The following is a 12,688-nucleotide window of genomic DNA, read 5'->3' on the forward strand; positions in this document are numbered from 1 at the left end:
CTTATGAAAGTCTCTCCCTTGGGCTGGATTTACTCTCTCCTAAAGAATAGACTAGGGTAAAAGTATCATTTCTGACACACTACATTATAAAAGAGATTGTGGTTTCCATCTTGAGTTCTCTCTCTCTCTTACAAATTGCTCATCCTGGGCAAAACCAGCTGCCATGTTTTCAAGCCACCTTGTGGTGGGGCCTATGGTGGGAGGAATGGAGGCCCGCCAATCATGTGAAAAGTTTAGGAGCAGATCTCTCCCCAGTCAATCCTTCAGATTAGACTGCATCCTTGGCTGACAACTCAACTACAACTTAATGAGAGACCTTGAACCAGAGGCACTAAGTTAAGCTCTGTCCAGATTCTTGACCCACAAAAACTATGAGATAATAAATTTTGTTGTTTTAAGCAGATATGTTTTAGGATAGTTTATTATATAGCAATAGATAATGAATATAGTCACCATACATTCAGGTGCATATTCCACATCCTCTTTGAAGACCTCACAGATTGGCTCCAGAGAGCTAATATTAACAATCATGATTTCCCCTTGAGAAATAAGGTTTACTTCAGGACTGAGATATGTAAAAATAATGATGAAGAATTAAGGGATTTGAAGTCATTCGAATGCTGTCAATTTAAGAGGCAAGATGGTGAAGATTATTGTTTTTAGCTGTGTTAAACCTATGGTCTTGTAGCACTCTTTTCCATCTGAGAATTATCCCCAATTTCCTTTCTCTGCCCATCACCCATACACCACCAGAATGTCACATTCAAAGCTGAATGAGCATCTTGGAGCCTTACTACAGATCTGCTGCCAAGCATAGGCCTTTGTCCATTGGGCTACCCTTTTTCATGTCTTTCTATTGTACCACAGTCCTGAGGTTCAAGATGGTTTGAACTTTGTGTGTTTATGCAGCTTCCCTGGCACATCTTTCTTTTTATTTTTTTAAGCATGATAGAACTTTTTTTCTTTAAATGTTCAAGAGAAAATGTTCTACATTGTGAACTAAAAACCTGCCCAGTCTTCTTCTGGCATAGAAACCAATTTGAAGCACTGAAATCTACATGAAGACTATTAGCTAAGTAAGAAACATGTCAGTCTTTGACACATTGATTCATTTGTTTAAACATTTGATAAGGTACAGTAAAAAATACACTAGTATGGTATTTTAGAATCCTTCTAAATAAGTGGTTTACTGTGTGTTCAGAACCTAACCCATTTCTTCTCAACTTCTTAACACAGGAGAAGAAAACCTCCTGGCAATTTTACGACAAAGATGGTGGAAATATATGATCCTGGGACTCATAGACCTGGAAGCAAATTATCTGGTGGTCAAGGCCTACCAGTACACAACTCTGACCAGTGTCCAGGTAGTCACCGCTCTTCTTTCCTTCTTGAATACCTCAGCTTCTAGATGTAATTTACTTTCAGTTTGGGGAATTGGAATACTATTCTAAAAGTTTTGCAACAAGAGGTAAATTGGCTATATAAAAATTAACTTGCAATTTATTTCTGTGCTTTAATTTTTCTTAATTCACATGTAATTGGACATCTTTTTCCTCTTCATTCTTAATGCACCACAATAACCAGTGACAATGTAGGAAAATGTTTTGTAGCTATGAATACTGCCAGCTAATTTTATGTCAGCAGGAGAATTACCAATAAGCATAAAAATAAATCTCTTTTAATCACAATTTGTAACATTTTAGAATATGTTAATTGACTTTGATTAAGTAATCAAAGTGCCTAATAATCTTATCTTTCAGCTCTCCTTAATGTGAAGATGTTTCAACCTGAAAGGACAGAATTTTTCCTAAAGAGACAAGATCTAAATTCATAATATTTGTTTTGCTTGAAAACAGCTAGTGTGTCCTCCCTCCCTCTCTTTTTCTTTTACTTACACGCATGCACGTGCACACACACAAACACACACAATTGCAAGTTTAACTTAGGTTTTCATAATTTTTGCCAGACATCACATTACACCGTAAGTTAGAATCTTGACTATTTTTGTTTCACCCTCATTTCTCTTTTTGTGGCAATATTATGAATTTCATACTCATTCCAAATCCAGGATGAAAGCAAAATAATGTTCACATATTAAATTTTGCCTAGACTTGATACTTCAATTACATTCCTGCTGTCCTAATAGTTTTCTTAAAAACAACAATAAAAAATGAAGAGACAAGCAAGCAAACCAACTGAATAAATTTAGATTATATAGATTGCCTGGCAAGCTGTCTAAACCAGATTTAGATGGGGCTACTTGCTTCTTCCTGCATGCCCTGACAGAAAGAAACAGACAGCTTAAAGAAAACTCCAGATGATCTATTCTGATTAGACCACACCAATATCAGGGGAGTGCTGTGAGCTAATTGGCTTAGACCTGGACTCTGAACCAATAAAGGATGAGATTTCTCTGATTGATTTAGACAAATGTTTTTCAATAGGAGTAATGCTGACATTTTGAGCACAATGATATTCTTGGTTTGAGTTCCTTTCCTATTTTATTGGTCATTTAACATTCCAACCCCTACACAATAAATGCCAATCACATCTTTTTCAGCCTTTGCAACAACCAGAAGCATCCCCATGGATTTCTAAATAACCCCTAACAGGAAGGCACCATCTCTGGTTGAGAATCATTGACTCACCAATAAGCATTTACTCCTGGAATCAGGGTAGGATCAGGCCCACCCAATCATTATCTGTCACCTACTGAAGACGAGGTGAGGTGAATGGATGCTGGGGAAGCGACCACCATGCCTTACACCCAGCTGAGCTCTCACCTTACTTCAATAAACCCCACAGTGACAATAGTCTCTCTCCTATGTCTGCATGGCACTTTGTCTTTTAGCTCTGTCACCATAGTCTCTATTACCTAAGAAAAACGTTTGAATATTCCCATCTGCTCCACCAAAATGTGAGTTCTTTCACTCAAAGATGATTCCTTGTTTACCTTTGAATCTTAGTACCTACAGGGAACCCTGTACATAAAAGGTACTCAATACATGCTTAAAGAGGTTAATCAAATTGCATTGATTTCTAGTATTTTGGGGCATAGGCACTCCCAACAGTTCTCTTCCTAAATGTGAAGGCCTCTGGAATGTCTATACAGATACTATGGGAGAAGGAAGGGAGGTGTCGGTTTTATGGCAGAACTGGGCCCATTAGCCCTGAGTCAAAAATTATAAAAGGGTCTGGGCAGAATGAGGAGACTTCTACCTTCGGAAATACAGCTGACTTTTGTTTTTTTTCTGTTAAGCATTGAAAAATCACAACCAATTGCTGTTGCTTAAGTTCTATAGTGTTTTTACCAAAAATTTTTTTTCAATTTTTCAATCGCTCAGTTCTTTTTTGTGAATGGTGACAATTTATTCTTAATAACTGGTCCCCAGGTGTTTAGTTCCACCCATGTTATACACCACCACCCTAATCCATCCTGCCATCTCTCTCAATTTAACAGTTTGACACCCTATTTAGTGCTATATTCTATGAAAAAGTTTATTTTAATTCTATAGTGAGAGAAAATGTAATAATTCCACTGAAATAGCAGTTGGTCTTTGTAACTTACAAAGGGACAGGAGAAAGTAGAAAAACAAGCTGAATCTAACAATTCTAGAATGATTTTGTCACCCAAACAAATAAGCCTAGTAAATAATAATAAATTGTCAAAATAGAAGGCATTTGTTCTGGGAACCATGTCTATACCATGCTTAGTAATTTAATTCTGTTGCAAATTGGTGAAACTAACAAGACCAATAATGATTTTCCCTTGTTTCTATAAATATTAATTGAGCACATAATGTGTGCTCAGCCTTTAGTTTTCATTCATATTAATCAATAAGGAAAATACATTAATTAAGCATCTGAGAAATGCAATAGTTATTGCAAGTAATGTAAAGAGAAATGAATAAGCCTTGCCTTCCAGGAGCTTATGAATTTCTAATGGTGATAAAAGGCACAGTCTATTGATAGCAACACCAATTACGTCAAGAAGTGCTACAATTTCCAAAGGAGGCAGAGATGGTGTTTATTTCCAAAGGCAAGAAAGTATCCATTTGGATTAGACTACAAGATTGGATAAAATGTGGGTTTAACTTAGGGGAGGAAACCAAGGAATATAACTAAAAAGCACTTATTCCAGTTTGCTTCATCCATTTACTAAAAAAGTAATTACTGAATATTTCTATGTACAAGACAGTGTATTAAGTGGTGAACAAACTTGTGGGCAAAATAGATATGGTCCATATTCTCATGGAGTTTCTAGGCAAATGAGGAAGGCAGCCTTTGGTCAAATAACCAAAAGAGTGGATGTTTAATCGTAATCAAGGATGTGTTCTAAACAGTTCTCTGACAATGTTTGTCACAACAGCCTGACCAAAAATTGGGGTGTTGGGGAAGATTTTCTTAAACAACTGATGATGAAGCTGAGTTCTAAAAGAGTGATAGAAGGTGAGTTGGGAGGGAAAGAAGTCCAAGCAAGGAAGACCCTCTAGTGGGAAGAACGGTGGCAAGGATGGGGTTAGGGACAAGGTCACATGGTTGGGCACAGAGAGAGCAAAGAGGGGAACAATACAAAATGGTCTGGAGAAGGAGGCAGGGACTCCATGAGTCTTGATGGCCAGTCAAGGGCTGGCATCTTTAGTCTCAGTGCTGATGGAAGCCAAATTAGGGTTTTAAAGCCAACTCAGGCTCTGGTGTAGAGAACAGTGAGTCATATGCAATAGAGGAAGATAGAGATGAAAAGTTAAGTTGGGGACATACTTATTGTAGGAGGTCTTTAATGCTCGGACGAAGAACATGACTTAATTTTATAGGTAACAGAGCTGTGACGGTTTCTGAGAGCAGACATGATAAGATGTGACCCAATGTCCTTTTCCAAAGCATTTTTATTTTTACAAGACAGTCTTCATTAACAATTGGCAGAATACCAAATGCTTTTGTTTTCTGATCCCCTTAAAAACAGAGATGTAAAGCAAAAGGGCAGGGAGGAGCCCTGCCTCGCTTCGTCCTCCTGCTCTTTCAGTTCATTCACCAAACTTATGGTTAAATGTCACAAACAATGGGTACATGAGGTTGAGAGGAAAAATATATTTTTGAAATGACTAGAGAAAACAGATTTTGAAATGACATAGACAAAAATATATAGAGTTTGTTAAACAGTTCACACAGCTTTCCCCAATATGACTTTAGTATAATGTCAAGAACACTGGTACAATGCTGTTAACTGGACTACAGATTTTACTCTGTTTTCATCCCTTTTTCCTTCACTCATGTGTTATGTGTATGTGTGTGTGTGTGTAATTCTATGCAATTTGACTCCATGCATAGGTCAGTGTAACCACTACCACAGTCAGAATGTGGGACTGACCATCACCACAAAGAAACTCCCTTGTGCCACCCCTGTGAAGTCAGCCTACTCTACCACCCCAGTCCCTGTCATCTGGCAACCACTAATCTGTTCTCAATCTATGTAATTTTGCCATCTAGAGAATGCTATATAAAATGGAATCATACAGTATTTAACCTTTTGAGACTGGCCTTTGCCATTAATTGTAATGTCTTTATAAGTACAGCCACATTGTTGCATGGATCAGTAGTTTGTTCCTTTTTGTGGCCAAGTAGTATTCCATGGTATAGACACACTAGAGTTTATTTAATCCTTCATCTGTTGAAGGACATTTGGGTTGTGTCCAGCTGTGGGCTTTTACACGTAAAGAGGCTATGAACATGCATGTGCAGGGTTTTGTGTTAGCATAATTCATTTCTCTGAGATGACTGCTCAAAAGTGCTATTGTGAGGTCATGTGGAAGGTGCCTATTTCGTTCTAGAAACTGTCAAACAACTTTCCAGAGTGGCTGTCCCATTTTCCATTCCCACCAGCAATTATGAGAGATGCAGTTGCTCCCATCCTCACCAGCAGTTGATGTTAATGATATTTTTTATTTTAGTCATTCTAAAAGGTGCATAGTAATATTTCATTGTGGTTTTAATTTGCAATTCCCTCATGGCTTATAATGTTGCACATGTTTTGGAAACAATATTTTTTAACTTTGCCTTTGTTGTCAGAAGCTAAAGAAAGACACTGAAGTGAAGAAACCCAGCTGTTTCCTTTATTATAAAGTAAAAAGAGATTTATGAGGATTTATAAGGATTGTGTTCTAAAGACACATTTGTGGATTTGTATCTCTTGACTTGTAGAAAATGAATAGATTGTGCTGTGACTTTGAGACAGATTAGCAATGACATTTGAATAAATTCTAAAAGCTGTGCTATTTTTACAATTGTGCTATATGAACTGTTTCTGTAGAAATATCAGCTTTATGACTTCTCACCTAAAGATTATTCATCTTTCTTCAGCTGTGTAGTATTAAAAGGCAAACAGATGAAACTAATGCTTCTTTTATATAAGAAGAAAGCATGTCTCTTCAAACATAGCTGGTAATTAAAATTAACTTAAACATAAGAAACAATTTCCAGTACTCTTGCTGATAACCATGCAGAGGGGTCTGTACCCCTAACACACCTCCCTCACATGGGGCATTTTTCAGAGCTCTTCCTAGTCTTCAAGAAAGAAATCCTCTAGCTTTGATTATTTTCTTCCTGCTCCACTCCTGTTACTTGGCATATTAGCAAGGTTAATACACAATGTAAGCCAGCCTTTCCAGTGTGCAGTGTGATATCCACCCCTGAAACTAATTCTACAGAGCATACGCATGCAGGATGCTTGTGTAATATACACAACATATTACAACACGCACACGCCAGATTTTGTCTCACCACTTTACATAACTCTCAGGCCTTTCTGAGTCTGTGCCTTCTGAATTTTCAATTGGCTATCAATTAAGTTGTATCAGATACAGAGAAAAGCTGGCTACATTGTACCTCTTTGTGTGTGTCTGGAGTCTAAAATTTAAGCCATTGAGATTCCTTTATTGATTAAAAAAATGCCAGTGCTGTGGCTAGACACTGGGGGAACAACTATTGACTCAGATCTGAACCCTGCTGCGGGGCGGTAGGCGGCTGCCTTAACCACTGTATTCAGTGTAGTGGGGACACTGCAGAGGTTCCTCTCACTCCCAGGATTCATGTACCTGTGGCCCATCATCGAGAAGTTATGACACACAAGAGAAAGTCACTAAGTAGGCTTTTATTTGTGGCCAACCTGGTTTTCCCCTCTATGGATGAGCCCAGAGAGAAAGCATGCCTGTGCATTAGAAACAGATCCCATGAGCTTGAGACTATGATCCTCAGCTCAGCTTCCAGGACTGCTTTTCCTTGTTCGTCCTTGCTGTTCTTGCCTGTCCCTGGTGCAGAGCTATGCCAGTTTGACTCTTCAAGAGATATTTTAAAGTATATTTAAAGACAGAGCTTTCCAAAGCAGACAAAGTTCCTACCCATAAGGGAAACATGATATTCTGATAGATTTCCTAGATCTGGACTTCCTGTTCTCATGATTGGGAAAATAACTAAAATATGTAGCAGTTCAAATCAAAGTTCTGCGTGCTACACAGTCTTCTGTCAGCCATTTTTCCTGATATAAGGTGTAGACTTTTGCTGTCTTATCTCTTATCATCAGAGCGGCACAGTAAAACTATCTTCAGTCTTTCTTTAGTTCTATCACTATGCCCTTCACTAAACCTGTCTTCAAATATGTTATTTAGAGATACCCACTACAGAAGGGGGCTTTCATATTCTACCTCCATTGACTCTGGGTGTATGGGCTGGTCCCTCACATGACAGCAGGTAAAGCCATTGGAAAACAAGAGGAGTGTCTCTCTCTGTCTTCCTTCCACTGCACTCTGTAACAGCCATGCCTGCAGGACAGGAAAACACATTTGATCCTGTCTTGACTCTATTTCTTCATCTTCACTTTCTTAATGGTAACTGTCACTTTCTCCTTTATGTAATAGTTGTTTACATATTTTCTTGCTCCTTCAAGTCTGTAGGGTCCTTACAAGTCTGTAATTCCCTCATCTAGTACTCAGTAAGCATTGAATAAATGCAGAAACAGTTCATTTTTGTTCCCTTGCAAGATCATGTACGCCAATGTCAAAAATGTATGAAATATTTGAATAAGTAAGTTAATGAATGAAAGGCTGAATTTCTAAAGGCCAGTTATTGGGTAAGGCAACACAAGTGACCTTTAATAGTTTTAGCATCAGTAAGTTCATTTATTCATATATTTCATACAGGACCCAGATATGGAACTCTAAACACCTTTGGAGTATTCTACTATGTTCTGGGGATATAAAGTTGATGAAAAAACTGTCCCAGCTCTCAAGAAGCTCAAGTGCTGTAGGCATAGCATGGATGGAGACTTGTTTGTGCTATACTTACTGTTCAAACTATGATGTTCAAAACTATCATACCTTGCATAATCCTGTAATTGATGTAATTTTTGGAGTGAACCTTCCTGCAAACACCTTCAAGCTAGCTAAATAGCCATGGGTAGAGACAAAATCCTGATTACATGTAAAACTTGACAATTTCTTTCAGTTTAAAAACCTTCTTTGAATAGTTCAGTTGCTTTTGGACAAATGCTCAGCCTCTCAGAATTCCTCTCTTCCATGCTCATTTCTGAGCTGGCATGTGTGTCTGCAGTGTGACCTTTGGCCTCATGTCGGGTCCGTTGGCTGCTGCCCACTGTAGGACAGTTGACTGGTTCTTGAGTGTGCGTTTGCTGAATCAGACAAGGGGCTGCTGCCTGGTTGTGTGCCTGTATTCTGCTGGCCTCTGCACTCTCTCCACCCCAGCAGTCATCCCCTTCTCCTTGCTGGCTGCCCCTGATACTTATCAGTCCTGTGGACCTCCAGGTATCTCACCTGTGAATGCATTTGTTCTCTAATCTTGGTGGTTCCTGCATGGAACCCTCTATCCCATTCCAGAAAGCCAGCCTACACCCCTTTGCAGAGCACTTGGGCTTCTGGCAAAATAGGAGTGGAGGAGGATTCTGGGGAGCTAGAGTGCTTTGCTTAAGGACACTTAACCTCCAGTTGTTCTCCGATGGGCCTCTTCAGGTCTGTGTGGTGTTCTCCCAAAAGGAAACCAATGCTTTGCTTCCAGTTTGCCCTCAAACTATCATCCTATCCCCCGCTAAGACATCAATCCAGAGAAGACACCTCTAGGCAGATATGACTCAACACCCATTTCTCCTATGTCAATTTCCTCTTTTTTCCCCACATCCTTGGGTGGCAAGGACAAGCACTTCGCTCTCTCTTCTCCCTCTTCAGCATGGGCTTTCTCATCTCACATCCTCTTTCTGGGACACCAGGCCTCCTGGCTCAGCCCTAAGGGAGGAAAGGGCAAACTTCCATGTTCTGGAAGCAACTCTGATATAGTTGACAAAAGGAATTCTTAGCATGTTGGAGGGAGACTTACAGAATTTAGAATCCCTTCTCTCTCCATAACCCTGACTGTCTAAACCTCATCTTGCTAAATAAGTGAGACAAGTCAGCTTTGTATTGGGAAGATGATCAGTGACCTCTTTGTTCTACAAGGACATGCTCTCCTTTTCCTCAGGCTGTTTGATAGGGAGAAGGCTGTGAAGGGCATGACTGAAAGGGGAAAACTAAATTTCCAAAAACTTTATCCTACTTTGCTGAAAGACAGATCTATAAACAAATTACAGTGCAGTGTGAAAGTTAATAAAATTGAGCTATACACAAAATGCTATGAGATCCCTGAGGAGGAGAGAGAGGGAGGACTCCAGAGGAAACACTGCAGTGGGGGATATAAGCCTAAGATTTACTGAGACAACATGAATCTGAGAGTAAAACAGAGCGACTTAGTTTCATTGGCATCTCCCATGGCTCATGGAGACAGGTCATACATCAGTGAGATGCCCTTATATGTTTTTTTTCTCTCTCAGAGCATCAGTTTTCCCATTTACAAGTAAGAATTTTAAGAACCCGCCTCTTGGTGGTCCTGGTTTTGTAAATATTACTTTACATTCATTGGTCCATGTTTCCCCACCAGCCCTCAAGCAAAAATACTGCAGCAAACATTAGCATGTTTTATTGTGCTGAATCTGCCTCTGCTTCCTGTTGCACACTCTGACAGCTTCCTCAATGACGTCCTCTGCCTGCCCTACAAACAGGCCTTCCACTCCCCGCTCTCTGGCATGTCTGCGATCCATGCGACAAGCACTCAGAGATGCATGTGCCAGCCAGTTGGTTGGGCTGAGATGCCCACTACATTATTAACAATTCCAACATGTAGTACATGCTCAATACATGCCAGCCCTTTTTACGCATATATTTCCCACTTTGTGTATTCTTTCCAGTGATCCAATTTAAGAAAAAGAATAAACATACATGTTGCCTAAACCAGTCCATCTTTTGGACACTCTCACTCTTGGACAGCAAATTTATGAAGACGGATGAAAAATTTCACAGTTGCTGAAAATAGATGAGCAAAACATGGAGTGTTTTTCAGTTATTAAAAGGAAAAAAGTACTGATACTTGCTACAATGTGGGTGGATCTCGAAAACATCATGCTAATATAAAAAAAGCCAGACACGAAAGGCCTCAACTTTATAATTCCATTTATATGAAGTGTCCAGAATGAGAAAATCCTTAAAAATATAAAGTAATTAGTGGTTGTTGGGAAGAGGGGAAATTGGGAGTGATTGAGAACTGTACCAGGTCTTTTTTGGGGGAAGAAGTGGGGGTTAATGAAAATGTTCTAGAATTAAATAGTGGTGATGGTGGTTGTGCAGTCCTGTGAGTATACCAAAAACTAATGAATTACACAGTTTAAATAGTGAATTTAAAAGAAAAGAAAAATTTTTTTCTCCAAGCAAAATTAAATAAGTAACCTCATTCGTAATTTCTCATAGTTTTCTCCAGGTAATTGTTTCCCAGGTTTCTTGAAAAATTAAAGATTATTAATACAGTGAAAGAAGGGCAGAGATTTTTTGTGTTGCATGCAAAGGTGAAGGAACTTACCTGACACCCAAAAAGGTGAGGAAATTCACTTTCCAGTTAGCTTTTGCCACTGAGTGATTACTGTGTTACCCAAGGTAAGACCATTTGCCAGTCAATAGAGGTGAAATTTAATAAAGATTAAGAAGATTGCTGCTAGGTCCTAACAAAATCTTCCACCCAGTCTGTTTGGGAGTAAAAATATCAAGGGAAATTTTACAAGAAAATGTGGTAATATTCAGAATCAGGTTTTCATAGTACTGGGGGCTAAACAAACCTTAAAGCCCTGGAATGTTGTTGCTTGACATGTAAAATCAAGAAAATTTTCTCCTATAGTCCAGATATATCACCTTTTCTTTATTGTGAATATATTCCTGAAATAATATTTCCAAATAAAATTTTTTAATCATTTATTTTTTAAAATAAATATGGGAAATGCATATGCCCTTGGAAATGCAAAAAGTATTTCATGTAAATTGAAGAAGCATTTTATACTATGAATAATAACTCATACTTGTTTCCTTTCGTGTTTGTTTCCGTATTTGTATTCTTTCTATATTGAATTTGTGAAAGGTAAAACACTCCTATAGTCCAATATTACACCACACACAAAGATTCATGTTTTTCAGAGTTAGTGGCCAAATTGCCTAGCTTGGCATATTTGATGGATAAGGATGAATAGGGCAGATGGGAAGACACAGGAGGACCATCCTTGGATATCTCCAAGGCTTCTTTATGCCCACACAGGTTTATTTGTTAACCACTAACTAGTAGACTCCCTGAATGTGAATACTTCTTATAGAATACAACTGGTGAAATTGTGGGCAGGTTGTATAAATGGACTATTTCAATCAACATTTGCATTCATTTAAGTAAGGAATTGCAAATAGATTTTTTTCTTTTTTTTGAGAGGGCATCTCTCATATTTATTGATCAAATGGTTGTTAACAACAGTAAAATTCTGTATAGTGGACTCAATGCTCAATGTACAATCATTAATCCACCCCAAGCCTAATTCTCGTCAGTCTCCAATCTTCTGAAGCATAACGAACAAGTTTTTACATGCTGAACAAGTTCTTACATAGTGAATAAGTTCTTACATGGTGAACAGTACAAGGGCAGTCATCACAGAAACTTTCGGTTTTGATCACGCATCATGAACTATAAACAATCAGGTCAATTATGATTATTCATTTGATTTTATACTTGATTTATATGTGAATCCCACATTTCTCCCTTATTATTATTATTATTTTTTAATAAAATGCTGAAGTGGTACATAGATGCAAGATTAAGGTAGAAAACATAGTTTAGTGCTGTAAGAGAGCAAACTTAGATGATCAGGTGTGTGCCTATAGACTAAGTGTTAATCCAAGCTAGACAAGGGCAATAAAACATCCACAGATGCAGAATATTTCTCTCAAAACAGCGGGGGTGAGGTTCAAAGCCTCACCTCTGTTGATCCCCAATTTTTCACCTAATGGCCCCCCTGCAACTGTGCCTGTCTTAGGTTGTTTCCCCCTTGAGGAATCTTACCCGTCTCTGGCTAACCAGTCATCTTCTGGGGCCATACAGGGAAATGTAAAGTTGGCAAGTGAGAGAGAAGCAATATTGTTTGAAAAGGTTAGCTTTTTACTTCTTTGCAGATTTATGCCCTGTGGCTTCTATGCCCAGCATTTGTCTTGAGGTATCTTTACCACTTGGAAGAATTACGATACTCGGTAAATTCGATATGAGGCACGAATTCTATTTAAGGGTTGTAATT

At 38.6% G+C, this 12,688-nt stretch overlaps 1 protein-coding gene across 2 annotated transcripts in view; it reads left to right on the forward strand.

Moving 5' to 3' along the window:
- SLC35F1 (solute carrier family 35 member F1) overlaps positions 1 to 12,688 on the forward strand; it is a 473,584-nt gene that overhangs the window by 363,906 nt on the left and 96,990 nt on the right. For both annotated transcript variants that reach the window (XM_036993351.2, XM_036993363.2), the window contains exon 3: positions 1,237 to 1,364. In XM_036993351.2, coding sequence (XP_036849246.1) covers positions 1,237 to 1,364 — 128 coding nt within the window. The remainder of the gene's footprint in view (positions 1 to 1,236; positions 1,365 to 12,688) is intronic.

This window comes from Manis javanica, chromosome 13 (assembly GCF_040802235.1).
Source record: "Manis javanica isolate MJ-LG chromosome 13, MJ_LKY, whole genome shotgun sequence".
NCBI classification, from domain to species: Eukaryota; Metazoa; Chordata; class Mammalia; order Pholidota; family Manidae; genus Manis; species Manis javanica.